Source organism: Pleurodeles waltl, chromosome 9 (genome assembly GCF_031143425.1).
Source record: "Pleurodeles waltl isolate 20211129_DDA chromosome 9, aPleWal1.hap1.20221129, whole genome shotgun sequence".
In the NCBI taxonomy this organism is placed as follows: Eukaryota; Metazoa; Chordata; class Amphibia; order Caudata; family Salamandridae; genus Pleurodeles; species Pleurodeles waltl.
The window spans coordinates 709599629-709626598 of record NC_090448.1 but is presented as its reverse complement, the minus strand read 5'-3'; the positions used below and the strand labels follow the sequence as shown (position 1 = coordinate 709626598).

Below are 26970 nucleotides of genomic sequence, written 5' to 3'. Positions count from 1 at the left end.
ATCTTTAGTCTGACTCTGCTTTGGGGACCCACACAGGTGGGCTATCATTTTACTTCAGGGACTGAGGGGAACGCTGGGTGGTACGAAATTTGTGCCGGATCAGTGATCCTACGAAACAAAGTGAGACAAATATGCTTTTTTAAGCAAATTCTGAGGTTAGCAGAGGAGTCTGGGTCAGAAAATGTTGGGGGATCCACGCAAGCCACACCTCCCTGGACTCCTCCGGGTGTCTAGTTTAAAAAAAATTCTGGGTTTGGTAGGTTTCCCTAGATGAAGTCCACATCCGGGACCAAAAACGTAGGTGCCTACCCCCCAAACATAGGTAGTTTTGTAATAGGTCATTTTGATGTGTCCACGTACTTCTATGATGTTCCAAACACTAAAATTGTGAAAAGAAACACACTTAGGTTATGTTAAAAAGACCCTTCACCCACCAACCAAGTTGGTGGCATTCTTCATGATCGGGGTCCCACCCGAGACACCTAGCATGTAACGGGTGTGCTGCGACACCTGATTCCAGCGGAGCAGGTTTTGTCATTTTTAACACACATACTGGTTGGATTTGGCACGAGGGTGAGTGATGGTTCAGTAGATTACGTTTTATCAACCATAGATTTCACAAAAGTGAAATGCACTGTTAATAACTGAAAGGCCAAAAAACTGAACCAATGACTCACAGCTCGTGAGCTGTAAAGCCGCACCAAGGCACCAAACGCTTTACAGTCCATTCACACACCTTTCATACATGACATGCACAATACCATTCACGCCGCCAGCCGCGGGCCCAGTACATTACAACACTCGCATCCACAGACAGCGCCATTCAAAGGCCCATCACTTTCATACCCCGACATGCCTGATACAGTAATCACATAAGCTGATGGGAGTGTGTGAAGTGGTGTTTGTCTGGCACCGCCAGCCAAGCGCCTCTCGACGCACACCGCCATCCAAGCGCCACTCCATGCACACCGCCAACCAGGCACCACGCACACCGCCAGGCAAGCGCCACCCCATGCACACTGCCAGCCAAGTGCCACTCCATGCACACTGCCAGCCAAGCACCACTCCGCACACACCGCCAGCCAAGCGCCACTCCACGGACACCAGCAGCCAAGTGCCACTCCATGCATACCGCCAGCCAAGCACAACCCCAGCACACCGCCAGTCAAGCGTCACCCCACGCGTACTGCCAGCCAAATGCCACTCCATGCACACTGCCAGCCAAGCACCACTCCGCACACACTGCCAGCCAAGCGCCACTCCACGGACACCAGCAGCCAAGTGCCACTCCCTGCATACCGCCAGCCAAGCACCACCCCAGCACACCACAAGTCAAGCATCACCCCACGCGTACTAACAGCCAAATGCCACTCCATGCACACTGCCAGCCAAGCGCCACTCCACGCACACTGCCAACAAGCGCCACCCCACAATCAACGCCAGCCAAGCGACACCCCACACACACTGCCAGCCAAGCGCTACTCCACCCACACCGCCAGCCAAGCACCACTCCATGCACACCGCCATCACTTTTCAAAGAAACCACTAACTAATTATAAATAAGTACAAAACTACAAACACAAAAGGTCTAACTGAATATATGACAGTAATGCCAACAGTGAAACTGAACATATGAAAATATAAAACGGCAGTTTACGCTCACAGTAGTTACCAGTAATTCTTCTGTGTGTGGTAACTCCTGAACCTGCCGGCCACACACAGCCCTGACTTTGAAGGACAATCCGGGCAGTACATCCGGCTCTCCCTCCGGACACCTCTTTGGGCACAGACTCTACATTTCTTAGCAGGAAAATCTTTTTTGGGAGCAGGAGGAACCTGATCAGGAGAGTGGCGATCTTTCAATCTAGCCACATCCTCCACAACTGCTACTCTAGAAACTCTTGCATAATCCACCATAACAAGGCTCTATATCACTGACTCCAGAAATGTAACAAATGTCATCCTTGACTCAGGGGAACAATCCTTAAACACAATAAAAGCATTCAAAGTTGCTAGATTAAACAAATGAATTGTCAACTTTTTATACCACACTTAAGACTTACGAACAGCATTGTAGGGTTCCAACCTCTGATCTACTCTATCAGCACCACCCATGTGCTTATTGTAGTCTAAAATGCATACAGGTTTCTGCACTTCAGCAACTTGACCCCAAACAGCCACATGTGAAGTACTCTCATCATGGATGGAAGTTACCATATACACATCCCTCCTGTCTAAAATTTCGGAGCTAGTAGCTCATCATTCAACAAAGGCACTGCACTGTCCCCTTTCAAGTTTTTTACAGACAAGCTCCCTTGAATAGCCTTTCTGGTTAGAGCAGATTGTGCCACAAGCAACAGTGTCCACTCTTAACAATTCCTTGAACAACTGAATTCTAGTGTAGAACTTATCTACATACAAATGGGGACCTTTCTTAAATAGTCGTCTACAAAGTTCCCACACAATTTCCTCACTAACTCCAAAAGTGGACAGGCAACCAGGGGGGTCAATACTGGAATCCCCACCTGAAATTATAACCATATCCTGTACTACTTTCAGACAGCATATACAGTTTAATACAATACTTTGCCCTCTTGCTAGGAATGTACTGCCTAAAAACCAAATGACCCTTGAACAGGTCCAAAGACTCGTCCACACTTATTTCTTTGCCTGGAACATAGACCTCTAAAAACCCTTCTACAAAATTATCAAGGACAGGCCGAATCTTAAAAAGACGGTCATAATCAGGGTGATCTTGCTGCAAGGCTAAAGCATTGTCAACAAAATGCAGCATCCGAAGAAGAAGCAAATACCGATTATGAGTCATGATTGCAGGAAATATAGCTGTTGCCATCAAGGGACTAGTAGACCAATAAGAAGCCAGTGACGGCTTCCTTATCAACCCCATCAAAAAACTCAAACCAAAGAACTTTTTCATCTCTTCCAGATTTGTGGGAATCCGCTGGGTAGCTCTAGACTGAGGCCCTGGCAGCGTTGTCCCTCAAATACAGCTCCGCATACAAATTAGTCTGCTCAACAATCTCTTCCAAAAATACATCATCCCTAAACAACTGACAGGCAAAACGTTTTCCGTATTTACTCTACACCCTGGGAGACCAGTAAAGGCAGGCAACTGTGGCTGCTCCATGTTTGGGGCAGCCCAGAGTTCAGATCTTCCAATGGGAAGCCTTTCAGCTGCTGGCTGCTGCGCCACTGGCACATCAGTGTCCTCCTCTAAAACAGGCCCTTCATCTGCACTGAGAGTGGCTTCCTCATTAGAAGACTCCTCTCAGGCAGATAACTCGCCGCCAGAATCTCTCTCTTCCTCCTCTGCCTCAGATACAGAGTCAGTGTCATAATCATGATCAGAAGAGGACTCAAGAAGCATACTAACAAGCTGCTGAGCGGTCACCCTGCGGCTAGCCATGATCCTTTCTAAGAAAAGTAACTTGACAAATGAGCCAACAACAACCAGCACAGTCTAAAATAAGTAACAAGCAAAGTGTGGCTTTATCACAAAGAGTTATGTATTCAAAAACTGTACCACTCACTTGCTTGAAAAAGCTAGACTTAACAGCATCTACTCTGCACAGACACAGCAATCACCAATGATATCTCACCAAAAAGAAAAACGAAAAGCAAATTAGACATAGGTACACCACCTACAAACATGTAATTCGTGCATGGCATAAATACTACTTTGGAGTAAACTTATTTACTTACCTAAAACATACAAGTACGTAAACCGCAGGTCAACCTCTGCCAAAACCACAACCAGCCACAGCAAAGGAAGCAAAAGCTTTGATTTAGAACAAAAAGGAGAAATAAACTGTTATAACCACAAATGCAAAATACTTCACCAGTTGACAAATACTCTGCCACCAAACATTTAGAAATTTTCCCTGGTGTCTAGTGGTCTCTGCCCTCCTCAAGAGCAGATGGCCTAAAAAAGCTGGGCCGATTTGCCCCCAAGGGGGAAGAAATGGCCTCCAGTACTGTGCTGAATCCCTTACCCAAGGGGGCACCCCTCCAAACAAAGCACACACATACACAAGATCCCTGTGCAAAGTGGATTCTGCCCCCCTTGGGGGCAGATGAGCCTAAAAAGAAATGACCAATCTGCTCCCAACGGGGGCAGAAGTGCTCAACAGTGCATTGCCCCCTTTGGGGGGCGACCCTTGCCAAAGGGGTCACCCCAACACAAAAAAACAAAGGAAACAAACAAAACAAAAAAATCCCTGGTGTCTTGGTGGCTTCTCCCCCCCTTGGGGGCAGATGGGCCTAAAAGAAATAGGCCGATCTGCATAAATAGCATAAAATAGATTGCTACCTTTCGGGGGTGACCCTTGCCCAAGAGGCCACACCCCAACACAAAGCACACACACAAACAGAAACCCTGGTGCCTTGTGGATTCTGCCCCCCTTGGGGTCAGATAGACCTAAAATAAAATATGGGCAGACTGCCCCCAAGGGGGGCAGAACTGCTCAACAGTGTTTTCCCCCTTTGGGGGGTGACCCTTGCCCAAGGAGCCTCCCCAACACAAAAAAATAAAGCGCAGAACATCCCTGGCATCATAGTGGCATCTACCCCCCTGGGGGCAGATCAAACTTAAAAATAATGAGCCGATCTGCCCCTAAGAGGGCCAGAAACGGCATAAAACATTATAACCCCTTAGGGGAGCAGCCCTTGCCCAAAGCCCCCCCCCCACAAAAAAACACACACACCAACAAAATCCCTAGTGCCTAGCATGCATTCCTGCAGCTCGAACGCAATGCCATCGGGCTTCAGGAATACTAAAAGAGACATTGAGGGAAAGGAAAACCCTTTCCTTTCCCGATGTCTCTTTTGTAGCAATATTCCCCTCCCCCCCAGCCGGAGAAGAAACTTACCTTCTTCTCCCTCGATGCGCTGGAAGTGAATGGCTTCCAGCGCGTCAGGCAGCCTCTAATGATGTCAGCACGCGATCGCGCACTTATGTCACTAGATGGGGGCGGGTGTGGAAGGGTAAGTGATTCCCCTTCCAGCCCTGCCCTGGGAGGGTGAGAGGGAGGCCCTCGAGGGAGCACTTCCCCTGAGGGACGGGTGCAGGATTTAACGGTTACATCCTGGGCACCTGAGCGGTGCTTCCCAGGATGTAACTGTTACGTCCAAGGCACCCGAGGGGTTAAACACCCCAAAAGAATAATATAGATTAGCAACAACACAATATGCACATTATTATCATAGTTCAAAGCAGATGATGGTGACATCAGTAAATCATCATAATACAATTTTTAACATATAAATGTAAGGTTTCAGGGCTGGCCAATTCCTATCACTCACACAAATTTAGACTTGCATGTGTGGGAATGGGCTAACACATGCGGGCAAAAATCAAAATAAAAGATAGACAAATAGAATTTTAAAAAATCATTTAACTAGGACAACTCACTATAAAAATACGCTAGTGTAATTATCTAAACTGAAAAGGAAACAAGAAACCACATTTAGATATACTTTTCCCCAGGGGACAGCAGACAGTAATAGATCATCATAGCCAGAACAGAGCAGAATGCCCACAAATGTAACCACTCCTTGGTCTGCCCACCTCCAACCTCCCAATCCTTGCTTGGGAGTTACTACTGTGCATTTCTCCACACTTGTAGTGGAGAAACGTGTTGTAAACTCATTTATTCTTGTCAAGGTTCCTTTTGTGAATTACTGACTGGCAGATGTCGTTGTTGGCTTTAAAATGTTTTTATGAATTGACCTCCTTAGTTTCTAATGTGTATGTGTATCATGTGGTTATACATGATACATATTTATCAATGAATCAAAATAATAAAGCAAATACTTTCCAATTTGCTAGATACTCAAAACATGTGGGAGTCCATAATGTGTGAGTATGGGGGTAGTTTAAGAGGTGGGGTTAGAAACTGGGTCTCTAATTGGCAGAGGTAGGCAACCTTTCCAAGTAGGGACCATCCTCCCAGTTAAGGTAAGTCAGTTACACACCATAAATTAATCAGTGCCCACCCTTGGGTAGCTTGGCACAGGGCAGAACAACCCACTATAAAAATACGCTGGTGTAATTATCTAAACTAAAAAAGGAAAGAAGAAACCACATTTAGTTATACTTCTCCTCAGGGGACAGCAGACAGTAATACCTCATCAGGCAGAATGGTCACCTTCTTCTGGCGTCGGTTGACAGCAGCATCAAGACAGTGCAGAACACTGGCCGCACATAGGACAGATCAGCAGATCAGAATTAGTTGGGCACATTAGTACTGAACAGCATAACAAAATAGGGCAATTAAGACTAAGGGGGTCATTCTGACCCTGGCGGTAATTACCGCCATGGCGGAGGTCGGCGGTAGCACCGCCAACAGGCTGGCGGTGCACCGCTGGGCATTCTGACCGCGGCGGTTCAGCCGCGGCCAGAAACGGAAAGTCGGCGGTGTACCGCCGACTTCCCGCTGCCCTTGAGAATCCTCCGCGCTCCGCCGCCATGGGGATTCTGACACCCCCTACCGCCATCCTGTTCCTGGCGGGTCTCCCGCCAGGAACAGGATGGCTGTAGGGGGTGGCGCAGGGGCCCCTGGGGGCCCCACAAAGAATTTCAGTGTCTGCTTTGCAGACACTGAAATTCGCGAAGGGTGCAACTGCACCCGTCACACCTTCCCACTCCGCCGGCTCCATTCTGAGCCGGCGTCCTCGTGGGAAGGGTGTTTCCCGCTGGGCTGGCGGGCAGACTTTCGGCGGTCGCCCGCCAGCCCAGTGCGAAACCCAGAATGACCGCCGCGGTCTTTTGACCGCGGTACGGTCTTCTGGCGGTTCCCGCTTGGCGGGCGGCTACCACCTCCCGCCAAGCTTAGAATCACCCCCTAAGTTGAGAAAACTCATCTGGGGACTTGAAATACCAGAGGGTGACAGCAGACTCAAGACAAAAGTAGAAGGACACTGGCAGAGTTCCGAGCAGCTTCGAGGCAGGAGTGGACTGACTTCAAGTTTCAAAGTCTCTCACTAATTTAAAATGGCCAAAATCCTCTTGATTGGTCCTTCATGTGGAGTCACTTCAGGCATCTGATTCAGTGTTCGGTGGTGGTCGATGGTACCATCAAACTTGCAACTATTCCAGATTTTCACAGCAAAATTGCATTGTCATTTCAATGATTTCGCACAGTTATGCCAAAATATTACATTATCTAATTGCTTGCAACATTTGGGTCTTCTGTCATGGTACACTAAATAAACAAATGGGAATCATAAGTTTCATGTCTTGTTCGACAGCTAGAACAAATAGTGCAACATTGTTATTAACAAACATGTTCTTTGCCTTCAATTCAATAAGGAATTCAACATCACATCATCAACCTAAGAAAAATAATTCAGGTCAGAGTGGACAGAACAAACAAGTGATTTTCCATTACTGCTGCAAAATGGATCTTTCAGTTCTAGTCAAGCTAAGAAAGCCTTAATACTCATTAATATACTAAATACATTAATAAACCTATTGCCCACCTTACAATTCAATCCAAATATGCAAAGCAAAGATTTAATCGCAAACATTATTTGTAACATGTTAGAATCATTTTAAAAGCCACACACGTAGCTCACGTTAATGAAATTATTTTAATTCAATATAAGTATGTTAAACTCAAATTCATTTAATACTTTTCATTCTTAATCTTCATAACACTCTTTTACCTTAACTCATATTAGTATGTTAGTATTTTTTTTAATATAAATGCAAAATCTCATGTTAAAATGTAATGTTTAATACGAATGGGGGCCACATGGTCTATCATATTTCAAACTCACATACTTTACAACTCCCGTTATTTTCTCTGTTAGGCTTTTAAATGTAGTTTAATTAGTCACCATATGCTAACTTCTATGCCACTAATATATTAATACAATTTGATCTCACTCAGTCCCTCCTCTGCCATCACAATGGAACTTTTCTCATTTACAATGAGACAAAATCAAAACTTTGTGGTCTGATAACGCATAGATATAGGTTTGCGATAGTTGTCAATTTTCTTCATCGTCTGATAATACCTGTTTCTCATATTTTACATTTTCATTCCTTCCCTCCTCTTTTTATTCTTTACCTTTTCCAAAAATTGTAAGTCTTATCAAATGCAAGTGCACAAATTATCCACGCTGTCACAGTCAATAAAGGTTTCAAGATTATTCTTACAAAACCATTTCCCAAGTTTCCAAACCAAGATCCTACCTTCAAGAATCCTTCACCTATTGTCTCCCAGACATTCCTCTGCTTCAGGTCCTTTAAGTCATTTTTCATACTCGTCAAATTAGGTAAGTATCTCCTTATCTCCCTGTTTTTATTGGGAATATAAGTGCAGCAGTGCTGTAACTTTAAAACTCAGCATAATCCGCCTTCCTTTGCTCAAAGGATGTCTAACACAAGGCGATTTTGCAGAATCATAGACCTTGTCGCAACCATTTCTTTGTCCATTAGGAGCATCGCACCTGAAAAATCAGTAGATATCTTATCTACAATCATTGATAACTTCCTTATCTTTCAGTCATTGAAGATTGCACCCACTGATGGAATAAAGGTTTAAAAAATGTTTCCTGTAATCTCTAAACTACTTGCTCCTTTTTAAATCTCAATTTAAGTCTTTCAATCCCTGCTGGATTGTCAATGTTTTCCATTTGATAGATTTTCAGAAAAAACACTCCTAAATAGCATGTACCATACCAGCCTTTCGGCAACTTGTAATAAGCGTTCTTACCACAGATGTAATAGACACCAGGTACAGCGGAGTCTTGTCCATTCAGCAAAAAATCATATACACTCCTAAACAGGAATGCACATCTGCATTCACTTGTTCCTAGAAACATATTGTCAGCTTTTGATTGTGGCCTTTATATACAAAGCTTCCCTACATGTTGCCAATCTAAAGCTAAGCATCCTTGTGCATCAGGTGTGTTGTGAACTGGTTTTTTTTTCTAACTATACCCCTATCTATATTTTCTATCATTGCCTTTATTCTATCATCTACTTGATTGATGAAATCCTTTTCTACCTGTGTAGGAAGACATGTTAAATTATTCCTGTGTGCATATGCTGTTCCAAAAGTCAGTGTAGGCTCAAAGAATCCTCCTGTTATATTTCAGTTTCTACCCTTTGCAATGCTGCTCAAATGCTGATTAATGGGAACTAAAGAGAAAACTAAATCATAATTAGAATAAAAATACTGAATGTACTCTTGATTATAAAAATGTGTTAATAATAAACTGCAACTAATACCATAAGTTAGTGGTAAACTGTGATAGATGATTCTCTCTTGTACTGATATAGTAATTTGTGTGCACACATAACAATCATACACATTCATTGTGTCCACGTACTCATACAGAAAACTATAATAAACATTGGAAGATAAATCTCCCTTTGTGTCATCTAAATGAAGCAATCCCTCATCCTTATAGAACTTATACTGCTTGGATGTTGTCAGTCTTTGCACTGGAGTTGCTGTGCTTTGCATCTCTTCTGTCATTGAAACACTCATTACTGCGATCAATAAAATGCATGCAATCATACGTACTATAATTAAACTAATGCATACATATTTACTTTACTGTGTTTGTGCTGTCCAGGGTTCATGACTTCTGTAGAATCAGAGAAGAAAAAAATATGTAAATAAAAGCAAAAAGTGAGCAAAAAAAACAAATTACTTTTCAAAGTCTTTGCACTATTTACAGCAGTTCTCGTTCTTCAAGAAAGTTTTTCAAGACTCAACTAAAACTCTCAAAATAGTTCAATGTTTCTTTTCAATAGAAAACAGGCTGATGATTACTCATGGTCATGTCCGGAGTGTAATGTCTTTGCTGATCAATTGGCAAGGTTATTTCAAAACTCAGTTCAAATGCAATTTCAAGTTCCAGAATGTTCAACTGAATTCTCACGGTCAAAATAAAAGGCACTAAATTTGTTTTCCCATTAATTGGTGACAAGGAAGATCCATTCAGGTGAATAGTATCTTCAACTTGACTCTCTTTTCCTTTTCGTCCTCCTTACAGCACCATCTTCATCTTCACTCTGATTTGATTCCTCAACTGCTTCTGTTATTGATGGGAATTTATCAGCAACCAGATCATGTGCAGGCCATTTATTTCCTTTCACTGTTCTCTTTTCGGGTGCAACTGCATTCACAATGTTTGCTGTGCTGGCAGGAATCAGTTGACTTTGACTTTGCTCTCTTGCACACTTTTTTGCATGCATGCTACTTGCACCTTCACCACTTTGCACGATTTCTGCTTCAGCCACTGGTTCCGCCCTCATAGCTTTGTCAAGCCAAACTCCTTCTTCATCAGCATTCACTCTTGCGGGATCAGACTCAGTGCTTTCAAGAGGACACGGAACTTTGTGTGTATGACTTGCGTGGATCCAGTTCGAGAGACCAGCACACTTCACAGCTGTTGTCGTCACCAGGATAACTTGAAACAATCCTTTTCACCTTGGCTCTAAGCAGGTCTTCCTGACATGCCTCTTGATTCAAATCCAATCACCAGTTCTCATGCTTTGACACTGTTCTTGAACCGTTTGAACTGTTGCTGCTTCAGCCTGATGAGACAAAGAGCAAACCACTTCAGCCAGACTTTTGCAATAATCCAGCACTAAGTCATCTGTTATGTTCATAAGTGCATTTGCAGGTACTGCTGGTAGCCTCATTGCACAACCCATCAGAATCTTGTTGGGAGATAGTCCTGTCTTCCTTTCAGGGGCGATACACATGATCATCAGGACAAGTGGCAATGCATCACGCTATTTCAACGCTGTGGAGGCACAAACGTTTGCCAATCGAGCTTTCCACTGATCCATTTGTTCCACCGATCCAGAGGCCTCTGGTCTGTAACTGCAGTGTAATTTTTTTCAATGTTCAGTGCTGCACACAACAACTTTATGATCACATTATTAAAACAAGTTCCTTAATCTGATTCCAAAGAAGTTGGAAACCTGTACCTAGGTATCAGTTCCCTGGGCAGCAGCTTAGCTACAGTGAGACTAATATTCCTACGTGTTGGATACGCTTCGATCCAGTGAGAGAACACGCATACAACAACCAATACATATTTCTATCTATTACAGGCAGGCATCTCCATAAAATCGAGTTGCATTCTGTTAGATGGATCTCCCGATCTTCCTGTGTGGCTCAAATTAACCACTGTATGTTTCCCTACATTCATTTGTTGGCATGTAACACATCTGTGACAAACCGCTTCTTCAATTAATCTAAATCTGGAGTTGTACCATGTCTACTTGAATGTAAAAATCATTGCATCCCTGCTGAGATGAACCTGACCATGAGAACACCTAGCCATTGAGTTCAACAAACAATCTGGCAACACAACTTTCCCTTCATTTGAAATCCAGACATCATCTCCCTCTCATTGAACACAACCTGCTTTTACCCACCCTCTATGTACGTTATCTGTGTCTCTTCCTGCAATATCTTGCTTTCACCTCAGTAATCAACCACTGAAATCGAGAAATGTTGATTTGTCTCACTGGTGTCACTTCCACCGCCCCACTTTTCATAGAAGGTAATGCAATGGAGCAAACAATATATAGCAATTCAGTCAGCACAGGGATTGCCCAACAACACATAATCATTCAACCTTTGGTGGACTATAGACTTTACAACCACAATCTTCTCAGGTAACTGTAAAGCATTCGACAAGTTATGAGATCTTTCACCATTTCGAATGGGTGATCCTCATGAGGTCATAAAATCTCTCTGGTACCATAACTGCCTGAAGTCGTGTACAACACCTAATCCGTATTGACTATCTGTGAAAAGTGTAACTTTGAGCTGCTCTGATATACAGCATGCTCTTGTAAGAGCAACTGATTCAGCTACTTGGGCAGAAATTACTCCTTGAAGCCATGAGGCTTCCACCACTCTTGAGAGCATGCAAACTGCATAATCAGCTCTCAAACTACCTTCACTGTCTCTTAAACAAGAGCTATCAACAAATACAACTTGATCACTCTCCTCTAAAGGAGTATCCTGAATATCAGGTCTCGGTTTGGTGTATAGTTTGGTGACATTGAGGCAGTCCTGTTCCATTTTGTTAGCATCATTTGAATCATCAACATTTACAGGCAATAATGTGGCAGGATTTAAGACCACACACCTCTTGACAGTTACATTGGCTGATCCAAGAATCAATAACTCATAACAGATAAGACGGGCACTGGTCAGATATTGGGGTTTAGACCTAGTCAAAAGTACTTCAACTGAATGTGGGACATAAACAGTTAAAGGGTATACCATCACAATGCCTTTGCATTGACTTATGCTAATACCGGCACCAGCCACGGTCTTTAAACAGCGAGGCAAAGCAGCAGCGACAGGATCCAATGTGGTGGAAAAATATGCCACTGGCCTGTTTGTTCCTCCATGCAACCGTGTCAAAACAGAAAGAGCACAACCATCACGCTCATGACAAAACAGTGCAAAACCCTTTGTGTAAATAGGCATCCCTCAAGCTGGAGCTCTGCACAAACTCTCTCTCAACTCAGTGAAAGCTTTCATGCACACTTAATTGAAGGGGACTGGGTCTGTGACTTCTTTGTGTGTTAACTTCTGCAACGGTTTTTAAATTACTGACAATTCGGGGTCTATTGGAAACAATAGCTCACCATCCTGAAAAACATTCTCACATCTCTGCATGGATGGGGGCTTTGTTTGCATAATTGCTGCAAAATATTTTCGGGACTCTTTCCTTGCAGCTTTCGCAATTTGATGACCCAAATACTTTACTTCTTTTGGGCAATACTGTAACTTATCAGGGGAAACTTTGTGTCTGGTTTCACCCAAATGATTCAATAACGCTATGGTGTCTTGTCTGCAAGCTTCATGTGTATTGGATGCAACCATCAAGTCATCAATGTACTGCACTAAAGCAGACTGAAAGTATGTGTTCAAAGAATTTAAGTTCTTCTTCAGGATCTCATTAAAAATGGATGGAGATTCTGAAAACCCCTGTGGAGTGCGTGAACACAAAAGGGTTGCAAATCAGAATTAAAAGAGGAATGGACTATCCTCATGCAAAGGCACTGAGAAAAATGCCTGTGACAAGTCAATAACGCAAAACCATTCTGCTTCATGGAATGTAGAATAAAATCCCTCCTGGGTTTGTCACTTCAGGACAGTAAGATGCCACAATGTCATTTACCTTTCTCAAATCTTGCACTATGAAATATTTCCCACTTGGCTTTCACAATCCCATAGTTGGTGAATTACATGGGCTGCCTATCACTTCTTTTAACACTCCCTGCTCAACAAAATCTGCAATTACTGGGGTAATACCTTCAATCACTTCTGAAGTCATGTTATATTGTGTTGTTCTTGGGAAAACTGTATTTAGCTTAACAATATCTTTGACTGGTTCAACACCTCAAATAAGTCCAATATCTTTGCCAGAGAGATCCCAAACTCTGAGTGTTACTGTCTCTTGTAATTCATCAGGCAAGTCTTTAACTGCTGTGGCAGGAAACAATGTCATCAGTTTGACTGGAAGTTTCATCATTGCTATTGGTTTGGATTGCTATCCCTTCATGTGTACATGTCATGGAACATTTTAATTTGCATGTAAGCCTCTTCCTAATAGTCTCATAGGACTTGAATCACAAACTATGAATCAGTACAGATCCTCAAAGGTTCCTATTTTAACTGGAATGGGCTCTGTAATGGGGTCACCAAATGCTGGTTTGCTACTCCTACAACCTGAACTGTCCTTCCTAAAAGAGGCACATTAGGGATGTCTGCACATCTGACAGTGGAATGAGTTGCTTCATTGTCAACCAGGAATTAAACATCTCGACCCATAACCCTCACATTCACATCAGGACCACGCTGATCTACCTCAAATGAGGCAGTCAACACACATTCTTCCTCTTCTGAACTTTAACTCAACTATTCTTCACTCATTTCATTATCACTGAAATCAATCAATGGGTATTGTGTGACTAACTGATTCATATTTACATTTTTTCTTTGGTTCGCATACTGCTGAGGAACTATTACCTGTTGCTGTGCTAATGAAGCTTGTGGTATCTGCATTTGCTCTGGGGCTTGAATTTGCTGTTGGGGAAATTGTACTTGTTGCCAGGGAACCTTCATTTGTGCGGCTCCAATAGGAACATTAATGTTTTGATTTCGGGGCCTTTAAATTTGTTGATTTTGAAATTGACTCTTGACAACCATCTGTACAACACCACCACCTTGCACCAAACTGATTAAATTAATAAAGGGACACTCTTGTTTCCAATGTTCGGCATTGTCGCATGCATGACAAGGAAGCATTTCCTTCATGTTCTGAACATCGGCCACATTCAAATTCGGATCTACTAGAATTCCACAACATCTACCTCTGAACTGAGGCACCATATTTCCTTGCTGCTGTGTTTCGTGCATTCTTCCTGTGCTCACCATTCCCTGCGATCCATGCATACCTACCGCTTAGGCAGACTTGATTTGCATCACAATTGCCTTTTCCCTCAACCTTTTCTGCTTCAACTCAATTTCATCACTACATTATTCTGCATGGTGAAATACTTCATCAATCAGCTTTCCTTGCCAGGAAATCAAATGATTCTGAATCATATTGATAATTTCAGGCTTTAATCCTTGAATGAATCTAAACGCAAAATGCATCATGTCTCTTGGCTCAATAATCTCGGTGCCATTTGAAAGCTTGCAATAATCTCTCATAAGAAGCATGTCCTTTGTTTCCTGTCAATTCTTTGCCTATTAGTATATTTGGGGAAAACTTTAGTTTTCAGAAATTCAATCACCTTGTAATAGGTTTTTATCACCTCTTCAGACTGCGCACCTGTCACTGCATCCCTTGGCAGCTCACATGTTGGCCAGTCAACATTTCGCTTACACTCAACACATAAATCTGCAGGAACTACAATCTCAAATAAAGTGTTCAAATTTTCCAACAAACACTTCACTAGCTTGACAAATCTCTTGGTTTGCTTGTACCATTCCAATGGTTTCTCCCTGAACTTTAGGTAATCATTTGTAAATTACAATATGTCACTTCTGCTCCATGGGACATAAACAAAACTTCCTCCCGGAATTTATCTCATTGGCATCATTTTTACAGCTCCCTCAGTCTGTTTTACATCATTTACAGAGGCAGTCAGATTTCTCTTCTGATCTCTTTTCTTTGCCCATCTGCCTTCCCATTTATCTAATGCTCCCCATGTTTAAATACTCTGAATCAACTCAATAATGCAAATTTTCATTCCAGGGGATCTCATGTTGCAATGTCTCTTGAGTTGAATTCTAAAATGTAACACTTCTTTAACTGTTTGGATTTATTCATTTCGATTTCATATTTCTCACCCAAAGTAGTTAAATTCTCATAAACCTGTCCTGCACAAAGGGTAACGTCCTTGCCCGTGAAGCACAATTCATTTTCATTGTAAGAATCTAACCTGTCGGGTTCAAGTGTTCCCTCAATCGTTTCATTTAATTCAAATTCTAGTCTGACCATGTTCAATGTCATTTCTCCCTTAGGTATGTTTCCTGAAACTGATGCCTCGCTCAAATTATCTAACCATTGAGCTAATAGTTGTGCAGATCACCCTTGTAAACCAATGGTATTACTTCAATTTAGGGGCTGTGGATGAATACAGGATGTTCTCATAGCCTGCCCCTAGGTTGCTACAGATTAACCTATGGAGCATGGAGGACATGTCACATCAAGCAGTGGACCCAGTCCATTATGTGTCTGGTTCAAACCAAAATAATTCATAGGGTTCATGGCTTGCACAGTAGGGCTCAGTCTCTCCATTTCTGCATTAGTTCCAAAAGGTGAATTAACTTCTGATACTGGATTTGGAATCTGGGGACCACCCTTGTTATTACCCAGGGTGTACAACAGAACTACTGGACCTATGGTTACAGGAACTTTCATGCTTCTGGTCCTGACAAACTTGTCTGACTCAGCTGAACATTAATTCTTTACTTTGGCCAGTTAATGCTGTACCAAAAGCTTGATTTGACTGATTTGTGGCAACATTTTACAGTGTTGTTACTGGGGAATACATGGGCATTGTCTGTCTCTGGCTCGTAACTTGTGCAAGGGTCTGTACATTGGGTTTGGACTCAAACTGAGTCATTCCTGCATTCTGAATTAGCTGTGACATAACCGGAACTGCGATATTCTGAGCATTATTAACATTTGGTACTGTCGGACAAACCGCTGGCACCTGTGCAACATTAGCAGTAGGTACATTGGGAATTATCTGAACCTGGCTTTGTGTAACTGGAGTGGTGGCAACACTCAAGACTACATTCTGACTTACTAATGCAACTGCACTATACAGTGGGGGAGGATTCTGCAACAACTGAGTTATGGATTTATCATCTGAATCACTGTTAACATCTGCCACCCTTTTATTTTAGCCCAATTTCTGTTCTGTATCTTCATCAGACTTATTTTTGGCTTTATGCTTAACACTTCTGTTGTGTAGCCATTTTAGTTATAGCTCCATATACGTTATTTTAGCAAACTAGGCCTGCCGCTGTGCACTTTAACCAAGATATATTTTATTCAGCTTCATTTATTATTTTAACAATAGCCACATTTGCGGTCTTGTTTTATTTCTCTCTACCTAGCTATTCTCTGCCTAGGTCAGCACCGCGTTCTTAAACAAGACATTTCTTTCACTCTTTGCTTTTCTCAAGGCTACAGTAAGATAGGTTGCCGGTAAACATGGTAAGGCTTTGTCTCTAGTGTTCATAGAAACATACACATCCTATAATCAGCCAAGTAGAACTTGAAGCATAGATTCTGGCAGTCAAATACAGATAATGCCAGAATAAATTCTTCCAAGGGCTGAGTCAAACTTTGAGGGCCCGATTCACAAAGGGACTTATGACTTGTAAAGTTACAAGGGTGAAGTCTCCACACTCTGTACAAAATCTTTACTCTCACGGCAGAATCTCTGCAATGTAATGGTCAGTGCGGAGATTCCAACCTGAGTGTGGAGATTTCACCACGAGTGAGGAGACTCTGCACTCATAACTTTATGATTCATAAGTCCCCTTGTGAATCAGACCCTGTGTAATTAGCATATTTTATGACAGTCTCCTCCCCTATAATGACTTGCCCACTATACTGGGATCAGTCAAGAACCTCTCACTATTTGTCAAAATACGTAGGTCCACATTCTATTGCTAATTTTTTGAACAATCTTTAGGCAAACATTTAAAAATATTTAGGATTGGCTGATTTATGTAGGTAACTTTCCATTGACCAAGATCCAGTAAAATTTTAAGAAGCAGGTCCCATTTTCACTTATCATGAAAATCTGTCACTTTTCTAAGGTGCTTTAACTCAAAAGTACAAAAACAAAATTGAGAGTCTGATAAGGTCCATTAAGTAGTGCTTGTAGTTTATTATTTTTTTGTTTGTTTCTACTTCTAGTGGGATTGAATCAAATGGAAAAACATTGTTAGTGAGATAAACATTCTACAAACAATACTCTCACCATTCAAGTTAGGGGCAAATAATGCATTTTTCATAAGAAATAATATTTTCCCTGTAACTTTATTAAAATTTGTAGACATAAGTTTTGTAAGATCAGATCTCAATATTATGCCCAGATAGTCAATTTCAGTATGCATCTATACAACGAATCAAGGATCATCTCAACCCCCTTCCATTAATATCAGTACCTTTCTGCATTAACTCAGGTATACTTTATGGTTCCATAATCATTCCATTTTTTTCACAGTCTACTTTGGTCAATATGGACCTCATGAAGTCTCTCAAATGAACATGCTACTGCAGTGCCAAGAACACAGATCTCACCATGAAGCTGGAAAGACTAAGAGGGTCATTATGACCCCGGCAGTGAGAGGTATTGTGGCAGCAATTCCGCCAACAGGCTGGCAGCACATACCGCACATTATGAGAATGGTAGGTTGGCTGCAGCCAACCCGCCACTTCTCCACTCATACCGCCATGGCGGTATCAGCCGCCGGGCCGAAGATGTCTGTCTCCAGCCCGGCGACTGGCATAGTACCACCGGCGGCATTATGAGCCTGCCTGCCTGCCACCATGGGTTTGTGGCGTTAGCAATGCCATAAAAAAATATTGCAGTAGGCCCTACCGGGGCCAGGGAATTCCTTCCCTGTCACCGGTAGGTGTCTCCCCCACTCCCCAACACACACCTGACACCCCCCACTCTCCCTCCATCCAAACTCCCCCTACCCCCTCTGATCCTCACACTCACCCCCCACCCCTCCGGTCCTCACACTTGACCCCCCAACCCCTCCGATCCTCAGATTCACCCTCGACCCCTATACACGCACACACCCGCAGACACACACCACGCATACACCCAATCACTGACACTGGCATACACACATTCATACACGCATACTTCCAGACATGCTTGCACACATTCTTACAACAATCACACTGACATGCAGACACGCACTCAGTTCACCATTCTTACACGCAATCATTCACACGCATACAACTACGCAAACAACACAACACACACAGATGCATTAACCCACACACTCAGACATTCACGCAGACACACAGACATAACACCCCGCCACCCGCCCTCCCCCTCCCTTGTCAGAAGCCTAACTTACCTTGGTCAAGGAGGCCTTCCAGCAGGAAATGGGAAGGGGCACTGCTATTGCCAGCAGTGCCTCGCCAGCAGAACACCGCCAGGCCATATTACTGGAGATAATATGGCTGGAGGTGTTCTACTGGTGGGAAGGTGCAGGTGGTAGCAGCACCATCTTACCACCGTCCGCCATCATGAGCACTGCCAGATATCAGCCCTTCTTGTGGCGAAAGTCCGGCAGTGATCATAATATGGCAGACAGATGGTAGCCACTGTGACGGTATGTTGGCGGCCGTCACTGCGGCGGTTTTTACAGTCAATGTTATAATGACAGCCTAAATTACTTCATATTTCTGAATTAAAACGTTGACTTTGAGCCTTCAACCACTGAATGCTGATGAACCACCTATGATTTAACCTACCTAAAATTCATAACCTCATCTTCAGAGAATGGAAGAACTACCAGCCTATGACCATCTGGCCCTGTGAACTCAGATGTCATTCATTGACATCAACTGAATTAAGAAACCTTTAGGTGATCATAGATTCTAGCCTATCATGTTCTCATAAGTGAACCAAATCACCCAAAACTCATCCTATACCATAAGAACACTCAATGCACCTTCCCACACATAGGTGTCAAACCAAAGCACCTGTCTATCATTGCCCTAGTTATGTAATGATTGTATTACCCAAAAGGACTCTACTTAGAAGCACCACTGAACCTGTCCGAAAACTCTAAAGATTCCAGTGTGCAGCACTAGACAACTACTACAGCTATGCTTACATGACAACATCATTCTCAAGTTCCAAGTACTCTGCTGGATAACAAAGGTTAACACTTCTTCCTCAAAGCACTCTAAATTGCCTACAGGGCCATTTAGGGTTGCTGGGGCATCATTTCAATCAAACACTCAACAGATACTGACTAAATAGGGCACTGTACTCTGACTAGCAGTCCCAATAACTATACCACCATCACTCATCAGTGCACCTGCTTCTCCATCCAGGCAACGAGACTCTGGAAATCCCTTCCAGCAATGATTAGAAATATCTAACAGCAGTAAATACCTGTTTGTTCTGCACCAAAAGACTCCAGTCTGTATCCGAATCCACTATGGCACAAGGACAAAGGCCATCCTATAAGCCCACAAACTTCCAGCCAAGCAAAATCAGTGTAGCAGCATTACACTCATCACTTGTAGGTGATGTAGCAGGTCATAATGAGTATGATGTGCTGTAGAAATAAAGCTACAATACAACGGAACACTTAAGAGCTGGAGATTTTGGAGGCTTTCTTTGATGCCACTGTAACAAAGATGCTCTTCTGGAGGAAGTTTATTTATATTATTTCCAAACAAACATAACACCATTAGGCATCCTAATCTTAGTTCTCCACTGACTCCTAGTAGATATCGGGATCCTCATTAAAGATTTTGGTTGATGTTTCCCCATGAGTTAATGGGGATCACAAGTTAAGCTCTCTAGAGTTGGGAGTAACCCTATGGGCCCAGAATTACCTTAGTCCTTTAGCACAGGTATTTCCTGGTTCCAGCTCTAAGCAGGAGATAAATATTTGCAGGGGTCAAGAAGTATTGGGCGTGGATAGAGATAGCATCTAGGGGTGGAAAAGCTGTGGCTCTCCGGAAGGAGCATTGTCTCTTTCCCCTGCAGTGCAAGAAGAGGCTGGCAGGGCTTGGGTATGCCTCTGTTTACAGCCTCTCCCCCTCCCCAACCATGGATTTACCCAGTGCAGATCCAACTTGGTAATTTCAATCTGGAAACATCATACCATTGTTCTCTAGCCCACAGCAGCATCTCCAATGGGGGCCAAAGTACTCTCTTTATTTTTTTATCCTCTGTCCTAGACACATGAAGAATTCTCAAACAGCAGTGCTACTTTTAGAGGTGACACATAAAACGTAACAAGCCTGTACATCTTTTTTTAAATTACATGATAGGAAGAAACTCCAGCAGCAAAAATTGCTACTTTGTAGAAATGGCATAAGCACATTAAACATGCATCTATTAATCTGAAAAGGTATGTGAACTTGGGCATCAATTGTAACACTTTCTTTTGTGTTGTGTCTATTGAATGTGTCTTGTTTGAAGATAAGAAGAATACAAATATTGCAGATGGCAGTCAAGCACGACATCTCATTGATGCTCTGGAAGGTTTTCTTATGGTCGTTCATCAGACAGGAGAAATGCTCTTTCTTTCAGACAATGTCAACAAGCAACTGGGCCTTGAGCAGGTAAGTCTATTGTGACCCTGGCTTTCTATGGCAGCAACAACGTTTTGTGGTTATTCAAGCACATCTATGCTTCAATTCTTTTTTTTTTTCATTGCTGCAAAAGTTTTATAGGTTAGACTGTTGAAGAAGATTCCTTTCTCTATCTCCCCACAAGTTATGAGTCACAAGGCTGACTTCCTGGATGGCTGGACATCCTAATCAGATGTCTGTGTCACGTCAAGCCATGTGATCTTTAGAATACCAAGGGAAGAGTTCCAAATAAACTTTGAAACCATAAGTGTCAAGTTCTGCTTTTCATCTTCCAGTAGTTTCCAATGTAGAAAAGATGTGCCGGTACTTTTCATGAACATTTTTTATTAATGGACTATTCCTAAACCTGGCACTATAGCCAAGATATCCTTTGTATGTTTCATGTGTTTGTAATATGATTTTTGGAAAAAAATGGAAAGGGAATGCACAGCAATTAACGTGGACATTATTACTGCATTTGAAAGTCAAACACACATAAACTCAACAATTCTTCCCACCCTTTCCCCATTACAAATCAGCGTCCACTTTCTGTCCACTCTTGACCCCATACGAGTTCATAGGCTGGGCCCACATTCAATATATATCTTCCATCAGCTTCATTGTCATTGGATCTCTTAACTCACCCCATGCCTTTGACTCAGTCCTGGACTAGAATCTAACTCCCTCACTGACTCGGGCACTGAAATGCCTATGGTGACACCTGCCACTGCCGATAAACTCATATAGTGCAGCCATGCTGATGTATATGTCAGGGGAGACTGCCCATTCATCTTTTCCTCCCTCCTCTTTGCCACTTCGTTCCTCCATTTCCCTGATGGGGGAGTTTGCCTGCTTGTCGTGGGGTATGGGAATTGTGGAGTTTGCTGTATGTTGGAGATTTTAAGAGGGCCTACACCCCGATTGTGCCTTCCATTCTATCAAATGGTCTGATTTGTGACACAATTGAGAGTGTTTCTTATTCTTATCCATTTAGGATGGAACTACCCTTGTCACTCAAAATCATATCCTGTTATATTAGGGGGATGCACACTTTGGCCAGAAGGCACAAGGTATTTTCATACCTCAATATGCGGTGGACTCAGATAGCTGTCCTCCAGGAGACACATCTAATGGTTAAAAAAGGAATGGCACTGCAATGCAAATGGAGGGGGCAGGCATACTGCACCACTTATTTGGCCTATGTAAGGGTCACATTAATAAGGATAAAACCTGGGACTCCATTCCAACATACCGGGAACACCGTAGACCCAGGGGGTAGATATGTGGTGGTAACAGGACAATTAAATGGCAGAGACATCACACTAATTAGCATCTATGCTCCAAATGTAGATCAAATGGCATTTTTGCCAAATTATCACATGTGATAGCCCCTCATTTGATGGGCTCTGTTATCATGAGAGGAGATTTTAACTGTAATGCCAATCCAGACCTGGACCGCTCCCACCCTCCACTGCATGATTCCCCTGTTACCAAACTGGCTCAAGTATTCACTGGCTGGCACACGGAATGGGGACTAGTAGACTCCTGGTGCTCATTACACACATTGGATAGAGACTGCCCTTTCTTTTCTACACTGCATGACCTTCATGTGAGATTGAACAGATTTCTTTGTACCCCAGATGTTCAGAGCTCTGTGAAGACAGTGTACATTGTCTGATCATAACTCAACCCTATTGATGCTAGCCTGAGAATAAACACTGCCAGGCATACTGCTGTGGAAGCTGAAGCCAGAATCACTTGAGGACCCAGTGTATCAGGAGAGCATAGGAAATCATATCGGACAATACTTAACTGACAACAAAGGCTCTGCCGTCTCTACACAAATAGAATGGGATGCCTTAAAGGTGGTTCTTAGGGACAGGCGCATAGCCAAATCAATGTGGGTGAGACGCACCCTACTCAGGGAAATCTGAACCTCTGAAGAAGCATTGTTTAGCCTGGGAGTGTAAATGGAATTACTGGAAGCCAGAGAAAAAGTGGCAGAGCAAGTGGAGCACCTTCTGTGCTTCCATTACAAGACCTAAATGACCAGAGCCCATGCAGATCAAGACTGTTCCAGTAAGCTACTGGTCTGGCTGGTCAACCCTGCTAAATGGGGCTTGGTGAGTTTAGAAATGGAATCAGATACTTATTGCAAACAATACAGGCAAATAGATATTAACAAAGATTTCCAGGATTATTATTCTGCACTCTATTGCAGCTTATTAACTTGCTCTGTGATAGGCATAGACAAATGTTTGTTGCTCCTGACTTTCCAACACTGCCCATTGAAGAGGCAGAGGCCATGGGAGGGGCTATCACATTAACAGAGGTCCGAGCTGCAATAAAAGCCTTGGCCAGGGGGAAAATACAAGACACCAGGCACTGATAGCTTTCCAGTGGAGCTCTATTCCACTTATGTAGGAGAACTGGCTCCCAAACTGGTGGCCCTGGCCAAGGACACAGATCTACTACCATCTTAAACCTGTGAAGCCCTGATAGTCACTTTTTTTGAAGCCTGGAAAACCTGTGCATGAAAAAGGAGCCTACCCCCCTTTCAATGTTAAATGTGAATTCAAAGATACTCAGCAGGATACTTGATGCTAGGTTCCTTCCTCACACATCTAAGCTAACACATGCAGACAAAAAGGGTTTAATTCCAGGCCAAAGCACTGCAACTTATATATAACGGCTGTTAGCACTAGTAGATGGTAACACATATGGTCATACAAAGTTAATGATTTTCGCAGTAGATATAGAGAAAGCCTTTGATAGCCTGGAATGGGCCTATCTCAATGCAGTTATGAGACGCTTTCAGCTGGGTGATAACTTCATCGCATGCACTAGGCTCCTATATTCAGATCCTATGGCTAGGTTTCACATGTGGGGCTATGTTTCAGAGGGTTTTCGGGTGAGTAGAGGGACAAGACAGGGTTGCCCTATCTTGCCCTTACTATTCAATTTGGTGATGGAACCACTCTCCGCCCACGGTAGGATGGGAAGTGCCTATAGGAGCAGACAATGGACGGTGGACACATCATGTTGCCTTATATGCTGATGATCTCCTGATATTCTTGCACAATACCTCAACGGTACTGGCAGGTGCTTAGGAGCTTCTAGATTACCTTGGGCATAACTCAGGACTGAGGGTTAATTGGTGAAAATCACAACTGCTCCCGACTATAATGAACCGTAGCCAGCCGCTAGATGTCCTGAGACTGCAGTGGGAATTGTGGTGTTTTCAATATCTAGGTGTAAAAAAATTCCATTACCGTGTGGACCTATTGGAAGGCAACATAGAACTGGTGATTAGAGATCTTAAAAGGAGCAACGAGATCCGGGAACGCTCCCCCTCCCAGTAGCCAGTAAGGTTACGCTACTGGAAATGATAGTGCTTCCACAGCTTCTCTGTTACTTCATGATATTGCCAATATTGCTAACCGGGACTATATTTTAGGACATAGATTCCATCACTACAGCCTTCCTATGGGGACAGGCTGCCAGAGAGTGGCCTTACACATTTTACTGAGGCCAGTGACTTACTTGAGGTCTGGCAGCACTAGACTTCGATACTTACTATCTGATAGTGCAGCTTCAGTGGCTGACACAGTGGGTGGTGGGGAAACTGACACTGAGCGTGTCACAAGACCCAATGTACCAGATTTCCACACACTCCTTAAGGTGCTTAGAACCCTTAAACGCTTGAACACAGGGGATTCAAAGGAATATAGGGTACTGAACTGATGTTGGCTCCATTGTTTACAGAAGACTAAGACAAAAACTCCATTTGCACAAAACATGCCTATGCAATATTTGAACATACTGCCTCATGGTCGGAGTTGGAGGGGCTCAGCGAAGCGGGTGGAGAGAGGAGCTTCAGACTGGGCAACTTATTTGAAAATGATGCACATCTCCACTTTGAAGAGTTCCGAACAACGTATGATCTGCCTAGAGGGCACTTCTTGCTGCATAGGGCAGTGACAAAAGTGGTATGTAAGTGGTATGTAAGCACTAGGGGACAGGACTTGCAGCACCAGAGCAACACAATTCCTACCATTACATTGTTGCATCAGCTGTCACTTTTAAAGTGATTCTCTGTTTATATAGGACAATGGGAGGAGGTATGATAGTGCCTCTGACCACCCTTTGAGATAAGTGGGAGACGGATCTGAGTGTCCCATACCAGATAAACGTGGCAGAAATCCTAGAAAGGAATGCCCATTTGAAATTAACATATTTTTACCTGCTCCACAGAGCATACCTGACACCGAGATGCATTAACTGATATTTTGATACCTCGAATGCCGGCTGTCCAAGATGCGGGTAGGGGAGTGCTGACTTCATTTATATGTGCTGGGCCTGAATGACCCACACACCCTACTGGAAATACATAACTACAACACTCACTGCCATTGTTGAGAGAGAGGCCCCAGGTACCCGATGGCACTGCCTCCTTGGCTGGTTTTCCTGCATACAGCCAAAAGTAAAGTCACAAGCAGATTCCAGAACCTGGCATTCCTGTTAGCACAACAAGAGATTATTCAAAACTGGAAAGCTCAGAGAAGCCCTCAGGTGGGAGTATGGTAGAAGGAATTAGAGAAATGGGCTGGTTTGAGGGAGCTATGTTGCTGAGATAGGCCAGGGACAGTCAGGCTTTATGGAACTGTACATAGCCTTGGAAATTATAGTGGACAAAATGAATCACTCAGATCCCTCACCTCCGGTGACCCTGACTGCTAACTCCCAAAAGCAGGTCCTCATATTATAGATCCTGTACGCCCCCTCCTTTTGAAAGGATATGATCTCTACACCTGGACTCTTAGTTATATGTAATGGCCTTTGTTGGCCATTAAAATGAATAAGGAACACTGGACCACACCTTGTATGCACCAACATCAAGCGCAACTATCAGGAGCCACGAAGGGGAGACATGGGAGGGAATACTGGTGTGGGAATATTGGGTTGGGAATACAATGTTGTAGCAGTGCAGGCTAAATTTTGATGAATAATGTATAGTGATTTGTTTTGACCTTACTAGACATGCTGCTTGGTTTTTGTGAACGAAAATTAGTAAAATATTTTTTAAAAAGGGGACAGGGTAGGGCTACCCTGATTCCCTAGCTTGTGTGTGCATTCACAGAGAGAGGTCACAAAGAGCTCCTTCTGGGGGCCAAAGAGAATTTGGATTTTGACATATAGTAAGATCATTTTACATTAAAATAAACATAGAAATTGACAGAAAAGCCAGTGGAGCTATCCATAAGACTTCTGATTAAAAAACTACATTTTGAAAACCAAGAAAATAGAGAAATTCACCATTTAAATGTAACTGACATAAGTATAACTTGTACCGCTGTGATGCCAAAGATGGCATGTGAAATCTATGATGGTGCAAATTATACTTGGGTTAGTTATGTACTCTTGATGAATTTCAGTGTTCTTTTTGCCCTACGCATAACTCCAGATTAACCTATGTTTTTTTCAGTGAATATCAGAGGTTTTACTAACGTAAGTTAATATCTTACTACCTCACTCATGTGTAACTTCATTTACTTTATCCTTTATTTTTTGTCAGTGAATATATCCTGGATTCTAGTGTTGGGCCCAGACTTCTGCAAGACCTTTTGTTACTGCTCCCTTGTTCCAGAATGCATCATTACAAGGGCTTCACCTTAGATTGTTGTCTTCCTTTCATCAGGTTAAGATGCACATGGTCAAGGAAAAGGAGGATTTCTTTTTTGAAACTATCTCCATGACAGGAAAGGCAGTCACTTATCTACCAATGCTCAATGGTATGTTAAAACCAATAACAAATGTCTTTAAACTACAAGTTCTGATACACCAAATGGAGAAAAAATGTCATCCCCTCAAGATCCACCCAGCATCAAGTGATAGTATCTGACTCCATAGTAATACATACATCATGCAGAAGAGCTTCTGGACAATCAACAGCCACTCATTGGCACATTGCTCTTTCAGTCAGCCACTCTCGAGATATGCTAGGTGTCACGAGGGAGCTATTGATGAGCTTCTTAAGCTTGATCAGCAATACCACAATTGGGTTCCCCTGTAGACGCAGCTGAC

At 43.0% G+C, this 26970-nt stretch overlaps 1 protein-coding gene across 1 annotated transcript in view; it reads left to right on the top strand.

Moving 5' to 3' along the window:
• Positions 1–26970, top strand: part of LOC138259871 (hypoxia-inducible factor 1-alpha-like) — a 917172-nt gene that overhangs the window by 190703 nt on the left and 699499 nt on the right. The window contains exon 3 of the mRNA XM_069207820.1: positions 20735–20877. Coding sequence (XP_069063921.1) covers positions 20735–20877 — 143 coding nt within the window. The remainder of the gene's footprint in view (positions 1–20734; positions 20878–26970) is intronic.